The 24,697-nt window shown below is 38.4% G+C and overlaps 1 protein-coding gene across 2 annotated transcripts in view; it reads right to left on the reverse strand.

Moving 5' to 3' along the window:
- Positions 1-24,697, reverse strand: part of tut4 (terminal uridylyl transferase 4) — a 48,686-nt gene that overhangs the window by 16,091 nt on the left and 7,898 nt on the right. For both annotated transcript variants that reach the window (XM_062027951.1, XM_062027950.1), the window contains 17 exons: positions 22,542-22,593; positions 22,296-22,365; positions 17,669-17,795; positions 17,283-17,402; positions 14,604-14,798; positions 14,355-14,529; positions 13,733-14,259; positions 13,334-13,484; positions 12,955-13,041; positions 9,506-9,609; positions 9,365-9,422; positions 9,189-9,292; positions 9,021-9,110; positions 1,438-1,551; positions 1,083-1,160; positions 833-1,010; positions 714-761 (listed from right to left, as the gene is read on the reverse strand). In XM_062027951.1, coding sequence (XP_061883935.1) covers positions 714-761; positions 833-1,010; positions 1,083-1,160; positions 1,438-1,551; positions 9,021-9,110; positions 9,189-9,292; positions 9,365-9,422; positions 9,506-9,609; positions 12,955-13,041; positions 13,334-13,484; positions 13,733-14,259; positions 14,355-14,529; positions 14,604-14,798; positions 17,283-17,402; positions 17,669-17,795; positions 22,296-22,365; positions 22,542-22,593 — 2,278 coding nt within the window. The remainder of the gene's footprint in view (positions 1-713; positions 762-832; positions 1,011-1,082; positions 1,161-1,437; positions 1,552-9,020; positions 9,111-9,188; positions 9,293-9,364; positions 9,423-9,505; positions 9,610-12,954; positions 13,042-13,333; positions 13,485-13,732; positions 14,260-14,354; positions 14,530-14,603; positions 14,799-17,282; positions 17,403-17,668; positions 17,796-22,295; positions 22,366-22,541; positions 22,594-24,697) is intronic.

Raw genomic sequence — 24,697 nt, forward strand, 5'->3', positions numbered from 1 at the left:
CGCCCACCTCAACCTCTTCATGCTCTCTCAGGGAGAGCATGTCCCAAATTCCAAGCTGCTGGTTTGATTCATGTTACAAAAAATAATGCACTTTGTGATTTCAATAATAAATATGGCAGTGCCATGTTGGCATTTTTTTCCATAACTTGAGTTTATTTATTTTGGAAAATCTTGTTACATTGTTTAATGCATCCAGCGGGGCATCACAACAAAATTAGGCATAACAATGTGTTAATTCCACGACTGTATATATCGGTATCGGTTGATATGAATGGGTGAATGTGGAAATAGTGTCAAAGCGCTTTGAGTTCCTTAAAAAGGTAGAAAAGCGCTATACAAGTACAACCCATTTACCATATACCATATAGGGATCGGTAATTAAGAGTTGGACAATATCGGAATATCGGCAAAAAAGCCATTATCGGACATCTCTAGTTGCCACCCCTAGAAGGATGTGTCGGCCGTCATGCTCGCAGTGCAGCATGAGTCATTAAGCAAAATGGCAGCCTTGGTTTGCCATGCAGCTCGTTAGGGAAAATATATATATTTTTAAATGTAAAATTAGATAATTTAATTGTGTATATCAACATTTTTTCTCTGTTTTTTAGCGCGGCCCTACTCTAAGTCCTTACAATCATGCCACATTTGATCAGTATTCAGGTTGATAAGTGCAGCACTAAAATCATTTTAATCTTGTGGAAAAAAAGACTTACTTTTGCGTGAAACTCCTGCACCGAGATTATGATTCAAATCGAAGGGATCTGAGAAGGAGAAAATACAAGCAGTTGGAAATGCAATTATGACATAGGCTAAATATGAGCTAAATAAGCACCTTCAATAGCGATGCATTTGCTGGTCCACTGTTTTTCAAAGGTCGTCAGGCGTTTCGTTTGGCGGATGCTGATGACGTGCTCTTTGAAGTCAAACTCTTCCGTGTAGAAGCGCAGGAGCCCCAGCCAGAGCTCACCCACAGACTCTGTGTTAGGCTCCAGCTCTGACAGACGCTGGCGCTGCGTGGACCGAATAAAGATTTCATGAATGCGCTTAGATACCAAGATCAAGAGCGGTATGATTTCTCTCACCAAGTCATCAAAGTCATCGAAAAAGAAAGCGTTCCAGCCATCCACAATCCGCTGGGGAACATCGGTTCCCTCGTAGATCTGGAGAGACATCAATAATTATTATTTACATAATTCTCCTATCCTTCACTGAACTGCTCAACTCCTTTTGTCCATCAACCCTCTGTCCTTTTACTTTGTCTCAGCAACTAGTCGAGACAGACGGCCGCCCCACAGTCTGGGATCAAACCAACTTTAAAATCCATTTGAATGTAATACCAAGTGGCCGGAAAGTTGGCAATGTTAGGGTACAAACATCCATACTTGGTTCTGCTTAAAAATACAGCCTCAGTATTCAAATAGTGCCAGTAATTGGTACCTCCTGAAGGACCGGGATGACTGGAGGCTGCCTTTGCTGCAGAAAGTAGAGCACCATCAGGATGTACGCATAGGATGACAGGCTTCCTCTGGACGCATCTCCGATATCACAGCGCTGTGAGCACAAAGTCCAGTTATTTCTGTGGCGACACGTCGACAAACCAAGATCTCATATCGTTTGTATGCATTGATACGGAAAGGCAGCTGACTCTGATCGGATTAGTCTAATTAAAAGGCAAGACATTCGGTAGATGACCTAAATCAGGGGTGTCCAAACACTGAAAAATGAAAACATGCAATGGCCATTATGATATTTTTCATTTTCGATACCAATTTGTTGGAACCTGGTTCTTCTGTGCTCAGCCACATATGTTTTAGATCAGTGGTTCTCAGCCTTTTTTCAGTGATGTACCCCCTGTGAACATTTTTTTAATTCAAGTACCCCCTTAATCAGAGCAAAGCATTTTTGGTTGAAAAAAAGAGATAAAGAAGTAAAATACAGCACTGTGTCATCAGTTTCTGATTTATTAAATTGTATAACAGTGCAAAATATTGGCCGCCGTGAGCAACGTGAGTTGAGACCGTCTCTACACAAGTCCCAGTATGTAAGGTTAATAATGGCATAAACGCTCCAGTGATACAATAATTTAAGTCGTTTTCGTTGTATATATCCACCTCTCTGCAATTGGTGAGATATATACTCCTCACGAGGGTGATTTGGCGGAAGATAAGGTGCCTCGAACGCCGAGTGACTCATTGTTCACCTGCAAACATGCCACAACGCGGATCAAAGGAGTCAAAACGTGGCCGTGATCAATTGTCCTCCAGTGATTTGGATGAAAAAGCAACGTTTACTCCGGACGATCGAAAAATGTTGCAAGCCATGGTTGAAAAACTTGGAAAATTGGACATTTTGGATGAACTAAAAACTGACGTTTCAGAGCTGAAAAAATCAGTCGAGCACAATCACGCTGAAATGGTGGAGATAAAAAAGGAACAGACAACGCTAAAAGTTGAGTTAACAAGCCTGAAACTCGAAACTACAAGACTGACAACGGAGAACAAGAAATTAAAGGCAGACTTGTTGGAACTCCGCTGCAGGAGCATGCGGGACAACCTGCTAATCATGGGAATTAGCGAAGATGGAGGAGAAACTTACGGCATTGCGGAGAACCTCGTCAGAGCCTTTCTGCAGGAGCAACTCGGCATCCCGGAGGAAGAAGTTAAGAGGATCCAGATGGAGCGAGCACACAGGATTGGCAGACGCAAGGAGGATGCTATACCGAGACCTATGCTTGTAAAGTTTACTAACTCCAAATGCAAAGACGAAATGCTTGCTGTCTCCAGAAGACTGAAAGGTACTAAATTCTTCATGACCAGCCAATATCCAATTGAGGTGGTGGAGAAACGACGTAAGTTGATTCCAATTATGAAGTCATTTAGGCAAAAAGGACAACAAGCTCGTCTTGTTGTGGATAAACTGTACATTAACGGTGAGCTGTACAGAAGCATGTGAGGAACAATAACAATGTCGCGCAGTGATTGCGTCATCGCGACATCACCATGGTAACGACTTGACGGATATGTTTTGACATTTTGTTTCTGGAGCTTTTTAGTTTATTCTGGGACTGGACAATGTAGTTAGATGTTGGCAAACGGTCAGCGAATTATATATTTTGGGGGTTATATGTTTGTTTGTCTTGGGTGCTGTGGTGTGAATGGTATGTCTGTGGGTTTATTAGAGGGGATATTGGTTTCCTTGGAAATAGCAAGTGATGCTGCAGTTTTTAGTTACAAGATTTTCATGTCTATGAAACTTATGGTATTAAGAGAATCAATAAAATATACAATGAATTTACTCAGATTATATGATTTATAGGAACGATAATGAAGTTGGAATAATTAGTTATAATTGCAATGGTCTTGCAGACAACAGAAAAAGAAAACTTATATTTATGTGGCTGAATGAAAAAAAACAAGATCTTTTTTGTCTTCAAGAAACGCATTCAACACATTTAGATGAAGAAAAATGGAGAAAAGAATGGGATGGTCCAATTTTCTTTTCACATGGTTACAGAAATTCAAAAGGTGTTATGATTTTGATAAAAAAAAACTTTTATTTTCAATTTAACTCTATGGAAAAAGACTCACAAGGACGTTGGCTAATATTAAATATGATTATTCAAGGTCAAAAGATGTGTGTTTTGAATCTGTATGGGCCAAATGTTGATGAACCTTCCTTTTTTGAAGAAATAAGTGACATGTTGCAAGAACAACAAGGGGAAATTATTATTGTGGGGGACTTTAACGTTGCTTTGGATAAAGTTCTGGACCGAAAAGGGAATTTTTCAATGGATTATCATCCTCAATCTTTACAAAAGATTCAAAATGTTATGGATGCATTTGATTTAATTGATATCTGGAGATTCAAAAACCCTAGGTTAGTACGGTATACATGGAGAAGACAAAACCAGGCAAGTCGTATTGACTATTTTTTGATATCATTTTCATTGCTAAACAAAGTGACTGCAATAACAATCGATGATAACTTGCGTTCTGATCATAATTGTATAGGAATAAATATTGCAATTGAAGATAATACACGTGGGCCCGGATATTGGAAGTTTAATCAAATGCATCTACAGGATGATGAATTTATCGAAAAAACAAAGCAATTTATTACTGATTTTTTTTTAAATAATGTAGGATCTTCAAATCCCCAAATAGTCTGGGAAGCCTTCAAATGTTGTTTTAGAGGATATGCCATTGCATACTCTTCATGGAAAAAAAAAAAAAATTAAAGCGGCAGAACAGGAATTAAAGAAAGAAATTGAGGATTTACAAAAAAACATTGACAGTAATGATAATCTAACTAGTGAGCAACTGAATACCTTTACAGCCAAACAAGAGGAGTTAGCAGATTTAGTTGAAAAACAATTATTGAAAAGTTATGACTGCAACAGAGCAATCTGGATGAAAAAAGGTGAGAAGTGTTCAAAATTCTTTTTAAATATCCAAACAAAAAATCGTTCTAAAAAGAACATTTCCAAGCTTATTAAAACAAATGGAAAGGTATTGGATACACACACCACATTGTTGAAAGAAATGGAAAATTACTTTAAAAACATTTTTTCTAATCCAGTAATCCCTCCTGAAACTACAACTTTTTTTCCAGAAAATTATGAAAGAAAATTGAATTCGGAAGAAAGCCATTCATGTGAAGGCCTCATTAGAGAGGAAGAACTTGTGGAAGCTGTTAAATCTTTTCATCCAGGGAAAACCCCAGGATTAGATGGAATACCTATTGAGGTTTATCAAGTATTTTATGAAGATCTTAAGAAACCATTACTTTCTAGTTTTAATTACTCATATGAGACAGGTTTTTTGTCCAACACTCAAACAGAAGGTCTTATTTCCTTATTATTGAAACAGGAAATAAATGGTCAGTATAAAGACCCAGTTCATCTAAAAAATTGGAGACCAATAACACTTCAGTGTTATGATGCTAAAATCCTGGCAAAATGTTTGGCTACACGACTTAAGTCTGTTTTGTCAAATATTATTCACCAAGATCAATCAGGCTTCCTACAAGGAAGAAATATAGGAAACAATATTACACAGTTATTAGAAATTATAGAGAATTATAATATGGAAAATAAAAGAGGATTAATTTTTGTAGCCGACCTGGAGAAGGCTTTTGACAAAATTAGCTTGGATTTTATTTGTAAAAGCTTAGTTTTTTTCAATTTTGGCAACTCCGTATTACACTGGATCAAGACGCTATATAATAAAACTAATTGTAGAATTATCAATAATGGATACATCTCTGGGACAATACCTCTATTAAGAGGTCTAAAACAAGGGTGCCCTTTGTCTCCATACTTATTTATTATTGCTATGGAAATATTGGCGATTAAAGTTAGATTGAATAAAAATATTGAAGGGCTCAGTAATAATAATATTGAAAGTAAAATAACAATGTATGCAGACGATACAAGCTTCTTTATAAGCCCCAATCCTCATTGTCTGCAAAACCTTCTTGATCTTTTGGACATATTTTCACAGCAATCTGGGCTTAAGCTAAATTATGATAAATGTAAAATATTAAGGATCGGAAATCTAAAGGGAACGTCCTTTCGAATGGAATGCAAAGTGCCTGTTTTGTGGACAGATGGACCAGTTAACATACTTGGTGTTGTTGTCCCAGAGAACCTGGAAGATCTAGGCTCAGTAAATTATGATAATCGACTAAGAAAGCTGGATAAAATTATGCAATTATGGAAAGGGAAATCCTTAACCTTGTATGGTAAAATATCTATTGTCAACTCGTTAATTATTCCTCAATTTATTTATTTGTTTTTGTCATTACCAGCTCCATCACAAAACTTTTTTAATATTTATGAGCGGAGGGTCTTCGATTTTGTCTGGGACGGCAAACCAGAAAGGATTAAAAGAAAGGTTTTGTACAATGAATATGAATATGGGGGCTTGAAACTTCTCAACCTTGAAGCTATGTGTCTGTCTTTAAAAGCATCAATTGTTCCAAAGATGTATTTAAACACTGAGTGGTACACAAGTGTCCTGTTGGACAGAAAACATGTATTGTATCAAAAGAAATTGTATCCTTTTTTACAAGTGATCCCCTCCCATTTTCCTTATGTAGAGAGTCTGCTGGGAAACATGGCGGGGTTCATAAAGGAAACAATCCACTCATGGTGGTGTTTTCAATTTTATGTACCAGAAAAAAGAGATGATATTTTGCAGCAAATAATATGGATGAACTCTAATATTGTAATAGATGGAAAGCCTTTCTTTTGGAAAAATATGTTTGAAAGAGGAATCATTTTTGTCAATGACATTATCAATGAGAATGGAAAAATTATGAAATATGATGAATTTACAACTATGTATGGTGATGCTTGTTCAAGCTTTTCATTTAATCAACTAACTGGAGTCATTGGGAAAAGATGGAAACAAATTAATTATGGAACTACTAAATTATTAGTTTGTAAGCCCTTAATAAGAAATTCTAGTTGGCAAAAAGGAACTAAAATAAATAGAAAAATATATAAGTTTTATTTAATAAAGAAATCTTTGAAGGCTGCCCCATACAACACATATGGAAAATGGGAGGACTTTTTTGACTGCCCGTTGCCGTGGGATGCAATATTCAAATTAATCTACAAAACCACTATCGATGTGCAAAATCGTTATTTTCAAATTAAAACTATTTATAACTTCCTACCCACGGGAAAAATGTTAAAAATATGGAATATGACAGAGTCAGATGATTGCCGATTTTGTTGTCAGGAGCCTGAATCCACCTTACATTTGTTTTGGTATTGTCATATTGTGTCTTCATTTTGGGTGGAAGTTGAAAAAATGTGTTTAAAGATTGGTTTGTTTATGAAGCTTGATGTGGTTTCTGTTATTTTAGGAGAGTTCATTGACAATCATGATTTAGTCAATTTAATTATAGTACTCGGTAAAAGGTTTATTTTTAAGGCAAAAAACAGATATTCACTTAGTATTACTTTCTTTAAAACATTTATTCAGTATTTTTTAACTTTAGAAAATTATATGGTTGAAAACGATAATGATGCCAAAAAACATAAAAAAAAGATGGGAAGTCCTCAAAGGCTTATTTTGAAAATGTAATTTTGTTTATATATGATATGCAATCTGTTGTTGTATTCCCTATTTTAAGTGTACATAAATGAAGGTATGTGTTGCTGACTTCGACTTGGATGTGATGTGGACTGTACATGGGTGCTTAATTTGAAAATGTATTTTTGTTTGTGGATTGTATGCAACCTGTTGTGTTCCCTGGTTTTTGGTGTACATGGGTGAAGGTGTGTGTTGCTGAGCCCGATCTGGACGTAATCTGAACTGGACCTGGTTTTAAGAACCCTTTTGAACAATCTGATTTTATTGACAACCCGGTCTGGTGAAGTTAAGGTCCTTTGTTTGTTTTGTTTGAAAGTAAAACAAATTTAAAAACAATTACATAAAAAATAGTGATTAGTGAAAATGTGATTGGACCAGCACCACACACAATCATGTGTGCTCGAATGACTGTATCCCTTGCAGACTGTATTGTTCCATACTGTAGGAACCAGAAGTTGTTGTTTTTTTAATAACAGAAAGAGACAGCTCCTTTTGTGTAAATGAGTGTGGATGAGTGTGAATGGGGGAGGGAGGGTTTTCTTGGGTTGATGCACTAATGGTAAGTGTATCTTGTGTTTTTTTTTTAAATGTTTGAAATAAAAAAAAAAAAAAAAAAAAAAAAAAAAAAAAAAAAAAAAAAAAAAAAAATATTGCTCATTTGGAGTGGTCTTTCTTGGACTATTTGGAAAAAAAGATATAAAAATAACTAAAAACTTGTTGAAAAATAAACAAGTGATTCAATTATAAATAAAGATGTCTACACATAGACGTAATCATCAACTTAAAGTGCCCTCTTTGGGGATTGTACTAGAGATCCATCTGGATTCATGAACTTAATTCTAAACACTTCTTCACAAAAAAAGGAAACCTTTAACATCAATATTTATGGAACATGTCCACAATAAATCTAGCTGTCAACACTCAATATTGCATTGTTGCATTTCTTTTCACAGTTCTTTTTGACAGACATTTAGTGAGGGTCAAACCATCACGGCATGGGGGAAGCTCTGGGTTTATGGTAATGAATGGAATAGCCTACTTGATTTGATGTTCAGTTTATGAACTTACATTCATATTTTGTTGAAGTATTATTCAATAAATATATTTATAAAGGATTTTTGAATTGTTGCTATTTTTAGAATATTAAAAAAGAATCTCACATACCCCTTGGCATACCTCCAAGTACCCCCAGGGTACTTGGAGAACAAATACCCAGAACCCCTTGCAGCACTAACTCTTCCGGGACGCCACAATATACACCCCTCGCTCCCCCCCCACCTCAACCCCGCCCACCTCAACCTCCTCATGCTCTCTCAGGGAGAGCATGTCCCAAATTCCAAGCTGCTGTTTTGAGGCATGTTAAAAAAAATAATGCACTTTGTGACTTCAATAGTAAATATGGCAGTGCCATGTTGGCATTTTTTTCCATAACTTGAGTTGATTTATTTTAGAAAACCTTGTTGCATTGTTTAATGCATCCAGCGGGGCATCACAACAAAATTAGGCATAATAATGTGTTAATTCCACGACTGTATATATCGGTATCGGTTGATATCGGAATCGGTAATTAAGAGTTGGACAATATTGGAATATCGGCAAAAAAGCCATTATCGGACATCTCTAGTGTCAATATTACAACATTTTCTCATTACATTACACATGTTTGCACTTTTAGTCCACTTTTTATATATTTTTTGGTAATAGTCATTTTAAAATTAGCTGCGGGCCACACTTTGGACAGCTCCTAACAATGCAAAACTGAAAATGCTGATGCAAAAGGACACGACAATCACAAAGCCGGCAAAATCCTTTCGAAACTGGACAATAACCCCTCAAAATACTGCACTCAAATGTATACAACCTGTATTCAACCGTAAATGTTGTTATTGGCGGAGTTGATTAACTTTTTCGGCCTACCTTTGCAAAGACCTTCATCATATATCCAAGGAACTGCACGCGTGGATCCAAGGCTGCATACAAGGCCAGCATTCTGGTGTTATGCTGTGCCTACCACAGATTAATAAATTCAATTTAATGAAGAGTTTCTGCACAAATAATATAGAATGAATTAGGCCGGTCACATACTAAGGTGTTGTAGAGACTGATGTCTCCCTCCAAACCACTCTGTTTGTGTTCAAACTTCACTATAGGCACTTTTGCAGTTGTAATCGGCAAGATGTTCCTCAGACCTTAAAAATTAGAAGAGTATCTGAGATTACATGAGGTCAGATTCAGTTTTACAAGTTAATCAAACCATTTACCTGGGTGCTTCTTTAGTACTTTAGCAAGGCATTCAATGATCTCCTTGCAGTTCAGCTTCTGCACAAACAACACGCAACAACACCTTGACATGTCCACTCCTAATGATAGCGCACTGCTACGTTTAATGTAAGTGTGCATACCTCTGCAGTCTCATGACCCTCAAGGGTCATGCAAATGTCGAGGTCGCTGTCATGGAAACCAAAGCCATTCTTGGAGGATCCAAACAAACACAACTGAGCTTTATCTGCAGACACACAAGAAACAGTGTCATCCGTGCCAGGTAACATGAAGACACCTGTCAGGTTCAAACACTGATGACATCTATTAAACAGGACAAGAGGCAAAGAATTAAACAGAGACAGAATTCAATTTGGACTCAATATTGAGAAGAGTCGTCTGTACACTGTACCCTTGCACAGTATCTCAGCACGCTCTGCCAAAAGATTGCACGCCTCCTTCTTTTATTTTGGACCCTCACCGACCACATGGCCACCGCTGTTTCCAATGGACAAAGGTCGCAAAAAGTTCACAGAAAAGGTCGTAAACAATTCACAGAAAAGGTCAGTTCAAAAAGTGTTCGTAAAATAGTTCAAAAAGAGGTCAATAAAATAGTTCAAAAAGACGTCCGTAAACCAGTTCAAAAAGCAGGTTCAAAAAGAGGTTGTCTGGAAATTGGGCAGATCCTGTCTTCTCTCTGCTTTGAAGTCCTTGGGTTAGAACAATATCTTTCTGTTGATTACGATACATGAAAGAACACCTTCATCTTGCGTTCCCCCCACCCTACACAGTGGAGTTTTACGAGCCTTACTCTTGGTAGGTTTCAAAGACAGCTTTTGTCTTCTTACCAGACCCTCAATGTAACACAACGTTTTTGTGATCATTTAGAAACAATTATTCTAACAACACCTTCACAGAAATGCTGACATTTAATGCTTAAATAAAGGTTATTGTCGCTATCGTCAATTGAAGTGAAACTGTGAAAAATGAAAAGTTCCAACATGAGGGATCATTATGATCTTATAGCGAAAAATAAGGTAAATGTTCTTCTTTTCTTGTTCACTATTTGGCTCATTGACCAGAGTAACGTGTTTTATATTTGTTCCTGCAGAGCTTAAAGTTAAAAAAACAATTATATTTTCTATTTAATTATATTATTTGCAGGTCAAATAATGGCATCATTTTGAAACACCAACACAATTGCAGTGTCAATGGCACACACTCCCTGAGGTGTCATTTACCCACTTCTACTCTTTAGAGGCGTGCGTAGCTCGGTGAAAATGTATTTTACAGGTCGCAAACACACACCAAAACAGTCAGTAGCAACCTCTGAACTGTAAAAAAAAATTAACAGACCAATCAGGATATTTTGAAGTTGGTATTTTAGGCAAAATCCAGGGGTCACCACCTAGGGCATTTGCCCAAATTATCCCTATTCAGATTTGTTGATAGCGAACAGATGGTCGGATCTTATCTTAAACCATAGGATGTGGGCGGAGCGTGGCGACACATGGCAATGCTCTGTTTTGCCACAAAAAGGAAACTTGGATGAATTGGCTCCAGAAGGTCTAATCCTAACCGTCATCTAAACCTGGCTAATCCATCCATTTTCTACCGCTAATGTCCATCCATAATGCAAATCCGCTTCTATTACTAACCCTCGCCAATATGGCAGATAAGAAACAAAGTTTCTTTCAAGTATCATGATCACAGAAGGCCTACAGGATGATAAACAACTAAACATGTTGCACTACACATCGTAAGAGGCTACCAGGCTTGAGATCTTGAATGTAAACAAGGGTGAGCAGACTAATATAGGTATGTATTTGTATTGAACCGTTTCGGTACGGGGTGTCGGTTCGGTGCGGAGGTGTACCGAACAATTTTCCACACGGACATATTAAGTAGAGCACCGCACATTGTGTAAACAATGCACACCGAGGCACAACACACGGCATGCTAGCAGCGACCGGGCTACGACAACAAAGCAAAAGCGGTTTGCCGACAATGTTCAGCAGCAGTAGGGTATGCTTCTGGCAACACGTCAAACATGCTAACCCATTTGAAGCGTCACCACCCCCAAGTGAACATCGCTTCAACGAAGAAAAAGACGAGCGTCGTGCAAACACAGCTCTCCACCGCATTCAAGCAGCCTCTCCTCGGCGAGTCAGACAGGGCTAAAGCAATAACAAATACCGTTGGTGTTTTTATAGCAGCAGATTTAAGACCATATTGCATTAAAAACTAGATTTTGACCCACTTCTTTCTGCAGACAATGTGGATAAAGTGATTTGTCTGGCAAAAAACATGAAGATTGAGTAAAAGTCACCAGGGTTAAAGGCGGGGGGGAAAGAAAAGTTAATCTGAAGCTGAGTTGACTTGAAACTGTTTAATGTTGCACTTTTTATATGTAGAAGAAAAGTTTTGTGATTTTATTTAATCTGAGCACCAACTTCAGGCAGTTTAATATTGATTAACGTGGACCACGACTTAAACAAGTTGAAAACTTATTCGGGTGTTACCATTTAGTGGTCAATTGTACGGAGTATGTACTGTACTGTGCAATCTACTAATAAAAGTCTCAATCTATCAAAAAAAGCACTTTATATGTAGAAAGGTTTTGTTAAGAAATCATTTTGAGCCTTATCTTATTTAGTTTTTATTTGATATATGTTGACCACATTAACCCTGGCACTGGACCCTGTGTGTATATGTATGTTGTTGTTATGCTTAGCATTCATGACTGCCTGCTGTTGCACTGATCAGCCTAGTGGTGGCTCACATCCATCACACACAGAGCTATTTCTATTTTTGGGCAGAATTATTATAGTGTTCCCAATGTTAAAAGGATAAAGCCATTGTTTACAAATTTGGTACATAAATAACCAAAAAATGTATATTTGTTTTCTTACTGTACCGAAAAAGAACCGAACCGTAACCTCTAAACCGAGGTACGTACCGAACCAAAATTTTTGTGTACCGTTACACCCTTAGTAGATACATGTCTCAATTCAATTCAATTACTAAAATAGGGACTGCAAATAATAATGAGCAAATGTAAATACTGTATGTCAAAGGCCCGCCTGTAGTCCCCAGACAGGTCGGTGTACAACAATAACGCAAACAAAAGTCAGGATCACCACCACACTCATTAACATTCAGCTAAATAAAGGAGAGTTCAACATATGTAGCGTATAAACAGGGTAAGGTTATATTTTTGCCTCATTCTTCACTTTAAGTGTGAGTGAAGAATGCACAACCGACCTAATAAGACCTTATAAATTAGCAAGAGAAAGAATAGCCCTTTGAATGTCTAGAAAAGCGCTATATAGATCTAATCCATTATTATTATTATTATTATATACAGTATTATCTCCTCACAGATGCTAACTTGTGGTAGTTTGAGCACACTGCAGAAAGCCCTGGATAGTTCCACTCCTTAATGATTCAGTCACATGCAGGATTCTTACAGGAATGAGGCAAAAATGCACCCTAACCCTACTGTAATATTATAATATCAGTATGTATGTAGTGCTTCCGTTCGTCCAGAGGCTGGTTTTGTTCTACGAAGCGAGTCAGGTTTAACACTCACCGTTGTATTCCTTCCGTATGAACCTTTCCAAACTTCCTAGGATCTGCTCTCTCTTCTGCTGCTCAACATGTGTAGGCGCCAGCTCATCTAAACAGAACGTATGGAGAGAGCTTTGTATTTATGGACATTGCTATCCTACAAATTCTAATTCACAAAACCAGAACTTTCTTCTCCTGCATAGGGCCATTTGTGAGCAGGAGCCTATGACAGCGAGCTCAGCGTCACAGGTGGACTACATTCAGGAGACATCTGGCTCTCTCTAAGTGCTCGAAACGTATTGATAATACAAAATAATTATACAATATTACAGTAATCGTATTTTTAATGATAGTAGATATACTATTGCTCGGAGCTCTGGCCCTGCAAAGAGAATACATACTGTGGCACAGTTTGCAAAGCCCATCCAGGATCCTTCTGAACCCGTCACACATCGGAGGCAGTGTCGTCAACTCGATCTTCTTGAAGTCATCCGGACAATCGTCCTTCAGGTGGCCGTCTCGCTTGCAAATACTGCACACCACATTTGGGGGCTGAAAAGGCAGAAGACGCTAAATGAAGGACAGCAAATAAAACTATAGGAAACGTCACATTTTGACAAAACAAAAACTTGGGAATGAACGTGAAAAATTTCAAAGTAACGTGCAATAAGTGATGCTTTTTGTATAATACAGCTCTAAAATGTGAATCTGTTCATGAACAATGGAATAAAAATGACTACAAAAACTGTTTTTCGCTGTTTAATGCACACAAAAAGGGGAACGCTGTCCACCTCCATTACCTTCCCATCAGTGAAAATCATCTTATCAAAGAAGTAGTGAAACTCTTCCGACGGTGCGATCCCCTCTCTTTCGGAAACACACTTCTCCTCGTTATTACCCTCTTCTTCCTCCTGGTCACTGTCCAATAAGCCGTTGGCAGACAGGGAAGTGATTGACAGGCGTTCGGAAGGTCGGTCCTCTTCACGGAGGACCATGTCCTTGAGGCCGGCGCCCAGCGTCTTCTCATTTCTCTTTATGGACTGATCTGAGTCGCCTTTGTTGTCATCATCCTTTGACGCCCGACTGGTTCTGTCTAAATCCTTAAAATTACTCTTCGTCTTCTTCAGACATGCCGCCTCCTTTTTCGCTCCTCGGTACAACTTGGACGCTTGCTTGCCAGCCGTCTTGCTTTTCTGTTGCGCTGCCGTGCTTTTTCTCTGGGGGCAGGCGAAGTACTTGTAAGCGGTACGGAAGCGTTCCTGTATGTACTCAAACACCATTTGACTGTTCAAGCTGCGTGCGACGTTCCTCTTCAGAGCAAAGGGATCTTTGTGAAAGAGACAGTTACCTCAGTGACTTGTTTTGCATTTTTCCAAACATCAATGAGGATCAACACACACACACACACGCACACACACGTACCTTCTATTGCAAGCCTGCGACGAGGCCAGTTCTTCATTTCCCGAGAGAGAAGCTCTTTCAATCGCACGCTGATGATGTATTCTTCCAGTGCAAACTCAAGCGTGTAGAAGCGCAGGAGTTCAAACCACAGCTGCCCCAGTGACACTTCCTTGACCAGTTCAAAAGTGAGCTGGGCCTTTAAACAGATCAATAACCAATGAATAGGCTGAAAATGCATTATTATCGCTTTCCTGCTAACGTTCTACTCACCAAGCCGTTCGAATAGTGCGTTTCATCCGCTTTGTTGTGCTCTGGTTTGGGTCTGCCTTCCCCCGTAGCTTCCTTTTGATTCTCTCCATGTCCGTCCGTGGAGTTAGCAGGTCTGTACTCCCATCGGACAAACATGTCCAAGAGAATTCCTGTCAGGTGATACTCGTCCACGTGCTTTACATCAAAGCCATCAATCTGAAACAGGAATAAATATTACAGATCAACCGTATGTTTTTTTCAGGGCCGATATTTGGAGCCGATATTCATTTTCAGTAGAAGTTATTTACAAAACCCAAAACTAGAGATGTCCGATAATGTCCAACTCTTAATTACCGATACCGATATATACAGTCGTGGAATTAACACATTATTATGGCTAATTTTGTTGTGATGCCCCGCTGGATGCATTAAACAATGTAACTTTACCATGAATTGATTAACGTGGACCCCGACTTAAACAAGTTGAAAAACTTATTCGGGTGTTACCATTTAGTGGTCAATTGTGTGGTCAATTTAGTGGGGGGGTGGGGGGTTGTAGCAAGGGTGTATATTGTAGCGTCCCGGAAGAGTTAGTGCTGCAAGGGGTTCTGGGTATTTGTTCTGTTGTGTTTATGTTGTGTTACGGTGCGGATGTTCTCCCGAAATGTGTTTGTCATTCTTGTTTGGTGTGGGTTCACAGTGTGGCGCATATTTGTAACAGTGTTAAAGTTGTTTATACGGCCACCCTCAGTGTGACCTGTATGGCTGTTGACCAAGTATGTTTGCATTCACTTATGTGTGTGTGTAAAAGCTGCATATATTATATGTGACTGGGCCGGCACGCTGTTTGTATGGAGGAAAAGCGGACGTGACGACAGGTTGTAGAGGACGCTAAAGGCAGTGCCTTTAAGGCACGCCCCCAATAATGTTGTCCGGGTTGAAATCGGGAGAATGGTTGCCCCGGGAGATTTTCGGGGGGAGGGGGCACTGAAATTCGGGAGTATCCCGGGAAAATTGGGAGATTAAAATCGATACCGATAATTTCCGATATTACATTTTAAAGCATTTATTGGCCGATAAAATCGGCAGACCGGTATTATCGGACATCACGTTGTGTAAATCGTAAATAAAAACAGAATACAATGATTTGCAAATCCCTGTCAACTTATATTCAATTGAATATACTGCAAAGACAAGATACCCTAACGATCAAACTGAGAAATGTTATTTTTTTGCAAATATTAGCTCACTTGGAATTTGATGCCTGCAACATGTTTCAAAAAAGCTGGCACAAGTGGCAAAAAAGACTGAGAAAGTTGAGGAATGCTCATCAAACACTTATTTGGAAAATCCCACAGGTGAACAGGGTAAATGGGAACAGGTGGGTGCCATGATTGGGTATAAAAGCAGCTTCCATGAAATGCTCAGTCATTCACAAACAAGGATGGGGCGAACGTCACCACTTTGTGAACAAATGCGTGAGCAAATTGCCGAACAGTTTAAGAACAACATTTCTCAACAAGCTATTGCAAGGAATTTAGGGATTTCACCATCTACGGTCCGGAATATCATCAAAAGGTTCAGAGAATCTGGAGAAATCACTGCATGTAAGCGGCAAGGCCAAAAACCAACATTGAATGCCCGCGACCTTCGATCACTCAGGCGGTATTGCATCAATCAGTGTGTAAAGGATATCACCACATGGGCCCAGGAACACTTCAGAAAACCACTGTCAGGAAATACAGTTCGGCGCTACATCTGTAAGTGCGAGTTAAAACTCTACCATGCAAAGTGAAAGCCGTTTATCAACAACACCCAGAAACACCGCTGGGCCCGAGCTCATCTAAGATGGACTGGATGCAAAGTGGAAACTGTGGACGTCGTGTTCTCCGGACTGTTATAGGCGCAAAATTCAAAAGCCAGCATCTGTGATGGTATGGAGATTATTGATTAAATACATTGTAAGGTTTCTTTGTGAGGAACCCTGAAATGTTGAGAATATTTACCGTAAATAAAAACAATTCTGGGCTCCATCAGGTAGCTTATTGGACAAGTTAACTCGCATTATTTCTTCCTGGATGTTACAGAAAGTATGACAATGTGTGAGCTGCTACCTGCTATTATTTACTTATATACAGTGTTCGTAATAACCTTGTTACTTTTACTAGTAACGCGTAATCTAATTATTTACTTTTAGGTCCTTTACAACGCCGTTAGCGATATATCTTGATGTAACGGGGCAAGCTGCTTCTGATGTGGTTTTATGTCAACAACAAGACAGCGTCACAAGTGCAGCAAGTTTACTGCAGGAAATATCTTTTTACTCGTGGTTCTCATTTTCAGTTTCATTTCCGTGCATCTCTATTATCCAATCTCTGCCGTGTTTTAGCCTTTTTGAGGTTTTACAAGTCACAAACAAGATCTTTTTATCTATGGGGATCCCCATTAGCTGTGCTGTATGCCAGCAAAAATCTAACAAATCACAATAAAATATGAAAATATGAAAATCAGTCCTAGACAGCCCTAGAACTGTCCAGAATGTTTACGGTAGTTTTAGCTTGATATACAGAATGTAAAAAATGAATAAAATAAAAATAAAATAAAAACGTATACATTTATGTGTACTTATTCTTCCCACACCTTTTAGCTGGAAGTGGATAATAATAAATGGTAGCAGGATGTAAGTAAGACCTTACTTACCCAATGGCCCAGGTAGACAGGGAGAATTGGATCTTTCCTTTGCTGCAAGAAGAATATGACCATGAGGGCCAAGGAATACGGGGGGATGCCACCCTCAGCCTGGCAGTCGATGTGACACAGCTGCATAAGTAGAACAAGAAAACACTCAGCATGACCACAACTACATGACTGCATTATATCATTGCTTAAAATGAGACTCATTATGTATTCTGTCTATCAGATTTTAGAAAGATGTATTATACTATCGGTGTAATACTGCCATGTATGCTCCTTGATACCAACAACACATTTAGCCAACTCCTCGAACATATTCAAAAAGATCTAGAACCCCAGGAGAGTAGATTTAAGGTGTTTTATTTGAGCTGAAATGTCATTCGCCTACTCACCCTTGCCCAGTAGCGGAAAGCCAACACCAGGGGAACCAACCTGGGCTCCCCTTGAGTCAAGGCTGCCAGGTGAAATGTGGTGAGACAAGCGACATCATTGCCTGCACTCACTTTGCACACCAGGTCGCTGTAAAGAGTGAGAAGAAACAATGACTGCCTAAACTTGTCAAATGTAAGTTTTGGGTCAAAACTTATTATATAAAATCTGTATTTGAATGTTGCAGGATTGTTGAACTGCACAAGCAAGGCATCTTGCATAAAGTTGAACTTTAGACAGTGATTTTACATTTCTGCACAACCTGAAGCCCTATATTCAAGCCTTTGTCTTGCAGGGGCCAAGTATGGTTATTGGGATCAGTCAGGGCTTTCATTTTTGGCCATGCATTAGTCCAGGGTCTCTTTGCAGATAGCTTGTTGGATTATCTGGCTTTTGTGACATAACTCTCAGGAAATATATATTTTTTGATTAGAGATGCACGCAATTTTTTTTCCAAGCTGTTACTGATTCTGCTTCTCAAGACTGATGCTGATAGCTTACTGTATTTTTCGAACTATAAGCCGCTACTTTTTTCCTAGGCTTTTAACCCTGCGGCTTATAAAACGATGTGGCTTATTCATGGATTTTTTTCCGCTAACGACCGTAATGTTTTGTATTCCACAAATAGTTTTCAACACCGACAGACACTGTAAAGGTGTGATATTGTTTGTGCTGTGGCGCCATCTTTTGGACGAGGTCGCTCACTGCAGGTGCTGCGGGTTGAAAATGTACTTCCTGTTTCGTGCCTTGAGCCGGAAGTATATCCCGTTTCGTCTACTGTTCGTCGACAGCGTTTCTGCTCAAAAGTATTCTTTATTCATCACTCCAAGCAACGTTTGGAAGTTTTACAATATAACTAAAACAATTCTTACTTACTAAACCGTCCCATGTGTGATGTTGGTAGGAGTGTTTTCATGCATATTTGTACGTGCTATCGTAATGTAATCAAGCTAGTGTTGATAGCATTAGCAAATATGCGAACACATTTACAAGTATCTGTGTTAGTATTAGTAACTTACAATGGCATTCCTTTTGTACTGGTTCAGTTTTGTAAATTCACCAAAACGTCATTGTGGACTTATTGAGTCTGTTTAGCTGATTGGAGAGCTAACTTCCACAGCTAATGGGTCCATGACGATGACTTCTGTTTTGTTTGATCAGTTGTTTTACTGCCGTGTTACAGACACCGTTTAGAAAACAATTAAGGTATGTAAATTAACATTTAAAAAATACTTTTCCTACCGGTATATATGTGCGGTTTATGGTCCAGTACTTATATATGTAAATAATGTTCTTCTAAAATCTGGTGGGTGCAGCTTAAATACCGGTGCACTCTATAAAAAGGAGTGGAGCTACACTTCCGCGTTTGCCGGCATTGACAAACGTTTTATGGGCTGCTGTAGCCAGTCGCCTTGTTTCACTGCCCCGACTTCCGTGGAGCCTCGCTCGGCGTGCGTCAAAGAGCATCTAGCCGGACTGATGGCTCGCCACAGTGCCAACGAGATTCTGCAGACACTCTCCCGTCACGTGGTAACACTGTCCTGAGAGTTTGGACTTTGTTAGTCATTTTCTTGTGTTTGATTTAATTTCCGTGGTGCTCTTGTTTTCGCGGTATTTCAGGTTTGGTCACTGTGTTTTGCGGCACCTGTACTTTTTGGTTCCTTGTCCTGCTAGCACACCTGTTCCTCATTGTTAATTAGTTCTATTTAGTTCCAGCTCGTCTCCTCCATTATGGTTGGTTAATTGCCAATTGTGGCTTTCTGCTGTGTGCACTTCAGGGTTTCCCACACATTCATTTATTTGTGGCGGCCCGCCACGAAAGAATTACGTCCGCCATAAATAAAAATAAAAAATAAAATAAAATAAAATAAAAATTTTTTATTTTTTTTGTCCTCTCCAGCTTCTCAGGCAAATCATATAGTTGATGTAGATGCCCATATCGGCTGTTCAGATTTACTTTACAAAAGAGAAGTGTAGGATACTTCTCTTGTTGCCTTATTTGTATTTGACTTTATTAAATGTATTTATATTAGAAACAGGGGGGGTTACCCACATATGCGGTCCTTTTCCAAGGTTTCTCATAGTCATTCACATTTACGTCCCACTGGGGTGAGTTTTCCTTGCCCGTATGTGGGCTCTGTACCGAGGATGTCGTTGTGGCTTGTACAGCCCTTTGAGACACTTGTGATTTAGGGCTATATAAATAAACATTGATTGATTGATTGATTGATGTGTATATAACAAAGGGTGCAAAGTCTGCAGGCAGTAGGAAACACATGGTTAAGTGTAGGGAGTAAAACTGATGGCAGTCTAAAGTTCAAGACTTTTGGAGCTCTTTGTTCAGTGGATCAGATGTTTGATGAAGCTCTGTGTCTATCTACCACCACTAATGTTTTCTGTTTATTTGTTACTGACTGTGGCAGGACACCTCTGCCTCTGTTTCACTTTATGTTGCTGGTAAATAATATGGTTGCAGTAGTAGGCTAAAGTTAAATTATTTAGTATGCACTAATTAAAGGGGCAGAGCTTTGAGACATTTTAGCTTTTATATTTTATAAGATATATTTTTTGTAAGAACCACAATTAATAAATATATTTCAGTGAATAACTTATTGTTCAAATCTGTATATAAATATGTACATAAAGTGTTGTAATTATATTGTAAAATGGATGGATGAACGTTTAAAACAAAACTGTTATTATTAATTAGTAAGTATACATTTTTTGAGCCTTTTTAGAGAAAATCATTGTAGTAAATTATGCAAATTATTTGATGATGTCATGGTGACCACGCCCATAGCCACGCCCCCACCGCCAAAGGTATCTTGGCAGTTTATGGGAAACACTGCACTTGTTATCTGTTAGCGCCTTCAACTTTTGTTCCTGCACTGTCCCTAATTAATTAAAAGGACTTGTAACTTGACAGTCGCCTGCCATCTCTGCACCTTGGTGTCACGGCGCCAGCAAGTGACACAACACTTTACCCCAGTCCGGAGAACGAGGTCAAGTGAGGCGTCAAATTGAAAACCTGGAATTTGGCTGTTTTTGTGGAACCATCACCCTCAAAAAAATCAAAATATTAAAAAAGGAGCCAAATAGGCATCATGTCATGACATAAAGTTAAAACATCGAAACTAATAACTCATAATAACACCAATATTTGTGTTATACATGTATGAGTTGGACATGTTGAAGAAGTAAAGCTTTAGATTTGTTGTAATCTGTACTTAAATCTGTGTGATTTATTACTGCTTTATATACTTATATTTACACCATACTTGCGTGGCACGAACATTATATGACATAAAATAAATGTTTTTGTTGATCTGCTACAACAATATAAAAAATTTACTGAAAATACCTCAAATTGAGGGCTATTCTCAGCATTTTTAGGGGGATTAATAAAAAAGACATTAATTACAGATCATAGTCAATTAATCTGAATAAAAATGTCAACTTCTGAGAGCACTATTTTTTTTCCCGACTTGCAAAAAGTATTTCTCTGAAACAGTGAAGAAGTCCCACACGATTTTTTTACAGTGAGTTCATGAAAAATGGGACAAAAGGAGCGATTGATTTGCTCAACCTAACCCACCTAGAACACAGTGCTGGTAATCTCTCTTCATTGGAGCATTTATTTGTGTTATTAAAGCAAATTTTTTAACGTTATTTGATTATGACGTCATCTTTCCTAATATGGGCCCGATAATTATCTGTCCGATAATTATCGTGCAACCCTAAAAAAAAAAACCTACTGCGTCAAAGACCGAAATACTTCTAATGACAGAAAATAAAATGAGATTCTAGAGCCCATTTGGTCTTTTTAGGCTATGCAATCAAAATGTTAAATAGCCAGTTTGAGTTTACATGCAGTTTTAACTACCGTATTTTTCGGACTATAAGTCGCAGGTTTATTCATAGTTTGGCCGGTGCGATTTATACTCAGGAGCGACTTACAGTATGTGTGAAATTATTAACACATTACTGTAAAATATCAAATAATATTATTTAGCTCATTCACGTAAGAGACTAGACGTATAAGATTTCATGGGATTTAGCGATTAGGAGTGACAGATTGTTTGGTAAACGTATAGCATGTTCTATATGTTATAGTTATTTGAATGACTCTTACCATAATATGTTACGTTAACATACCAGGCACGTTCTCAGTTGGTTATTTATGCCTCATACAACGTACACTTATTCAGCCTGTTGTTCACTATTCTTTATTTATTTTAAATTGCTTTTCAAATGTCTATTCTTGGTGTTGGGTTTTATCAAATAAATTTCCCCAAAAAATGCGACTTATACTCCAGTGAGACTTATATATGTTTTTTTCCTTCTTTCTTATGTATTTTCGGCCGGTGCGATTTATACTCCGAAAAATACGGTAATTGCAGATTACATTTTCACTTTTTGTCAAGTTTTGTTTCCTGAATCACAGTGTTGCAAAATTGTGTCGATCTTTATGCTGATCCACTACAAAAATACCAGTAGACTGTAGTCACAACTGCATCTGCCACAATTTGATTAGCTAGAACACGCAATTTTAGAAATAAGTAAGCGGAACAGAATCGAAACGTCACTGACCTGCTGACATCGCGACAGATGATGGTAGGAACTTTGGCATGAAAGTCTGAGACAACGTCTGTGAATGCAGCTAGAAAAGAGAGTGACAATTTCAGGAAGTGAACCAACTATCAGTAATTGTTGAGACATAAAGAAGGGGTAGGATTAAAAAGGCATTGTTCTTTCTACTCCTTTTCCAAAATGTTGAGTAGTGTAAGTGTAAAAATGTGATTATACAACTATAGGCGAGTGGGACTTCAGACTTACTGCAGTTTTTGAGGATTTCCAGCGCTCTAATCAGGACTTCAGGTTGTGTCATCTGGATGTGTAAAAGAAATAAGTAAAAAGGTACATTTGTGAGACCCCAATTGCATCATACGGCAGAAACAAAGATACATTTCAACTCTGTTAGGGGACGGGCTGGAAACTCTGGCCTCATCGCCTTCATGAACAACTCCTCAAAGTTTCAAATCTGTATGTGTTCTGTATAAGTGTAAAATACTGCGCGATTCATCATTGACTTATTATTTAAGGTAACTTTTAGGGGTCATTATAGATGACAAAATAAGATGGGAGCCCACATGTGTTTCAATCCTGCTTCTATCTATCTATCTATTTATAAACTTACCTATTTATTCTTTAATATCTTAAGCTTTGTACAAACTATAAACTTCATTATTGCTCATATTTATCAGTAAATTAAAAATTACATGTTTTTGAATCGATAGAGTACCAATTCCCTATACCTGGCAATCAGTACCATTACTCAACGGTACCAATTGTTACTACTTTTGTGTGTGTTCATGTAGTAATAAATGTTTATTTATTGAATAATAAAACAATTAACAGTGAGCTGATGATGAGTTATCTAATTGTTGTATGTTATTTTCTTAAATGTAGGTCTTTTACTTTCAAGTATACATTAAATTCAGTTTGTCCTAGGTGTGTTGCCATTAAGTTGAATGATCTGTCCTGTCTTTTGTTGAACCCTACAAGGTTTGGGCGCCATAAAAAATAGTGTACTTATCACACACAAGCTGTTTGATTGTAACATGCATCTCAGTTGTAGTTTTGGATACTTCTGCTGCCTTATTTGTATTTGACTGAATTAAATGTTTGGGTACAATTGTATTTACCAAAACAAGTTTTCTTTTAAGTAATATATAAATTTATCAGAGCTGTTTATCTATTTTGTAGAGGAATGTAGTTAATCATAGAACTTGCACTCAATGTTATTAAACAAAGTACTGATTTTGAATCGTAGTGCCCAAAGATTTACAGCCCTATAAATTAGCATCCAGCTAGTGCAATTTGAAAAATCGAGCCTTACTGCACTTTTGAGTGCTTTCTATCTGGCATGCTTGCTTTGTTGGCATGGAAAATGGCAACATTATCTTGAGCCTGTTTGCCCGCTAAGTTGGTGTTGAGTCTGCAATCGGACGTAACAAATCAAAACATGACACCATTTGATTTTATGTGAATTGGTACTCAGTGGTACCGCCGCACTTCGGTCAGTACCTATAAAAGCACCGAATTCGGTACCCATCCCATCCACAATAAAAGCACCACACCTTTTTATGAGATTAATAAAAGACATTTTAACACCGGTACTTTTGTCCTAATCAACACTACCGAACCAGGATCACCAGACTTAAGAGGGCTACTCTATCCTCAGAGGAATATCACATATTTTTCTTGAATGAATCACTGTTTTGTTTAAATCAGATTTATCTTGTTTATCCGTATGGACTTACAGCGTTATAAAAGGGATAAGCGGTAGAAAATGGATGAATGGATGTACAAAGAAAGACACACTTTCATCATCAAACTCGGTTACCATAGACGCATTAGCCACCCTGCGATACCGAAATAACTTTGAACTCTTGACAAACACACTAAAAAATGCAATGGGTACCGAATTCTGTTCTTTTCTCGGCACTAACTGAATCCTGTTAGTCCTATCCCGCTCTACTCAAGTAAAATCCAACGATGCCATGTTTCGGTACTTGGGTCGCATATGACGTCAAGCCTGGTTGACGACTCGGCACTTGGCGATCACTCCAGCAGAACTGAGAGCGAACTCAGCCAAACTACCTCTAGGTAACGTTGCAATTTACATTGTCAACAAAGCAATTAACTCAAAAAAATGCTCCAACGTACGAAAAGTAAGGCTCCACTGTTTCAAAAATGCGCTAGCTTGATGCTAATATACATTGGCTTTGCTTTTGACATGCTACTAATTAGCATTAGCGATTTTACATGGCCAAAGACATGCACCTGGGCATAGGTTGATTGGCAACACTAAATTGGCCCTAGTGTGTGAATGTGAGTGTGAATGTTGTTTGTCTGTCTGTGTTGGCCCTGTGATGAGGTGGCGACTTGTCCAGGGTGTACCCCGCCTTCCGTCCGAATGCAGCTGAGAT

Source organism: Entelurus aequoreus, linkage group LG19 (genome assembly GCF_033978785.1).
Source record: "Entelurus aequoreus isolate RoL-2023_Sb linkage group LG19, RoL_Eaeq_v1.1, whole genome shotgun sequence".
NCBI lineage: Eukaryota > Metazoa > Chordata > Actinopteri > Syngnathiformes > Syngnathidae > Entelurus > Entelurus aequoreus.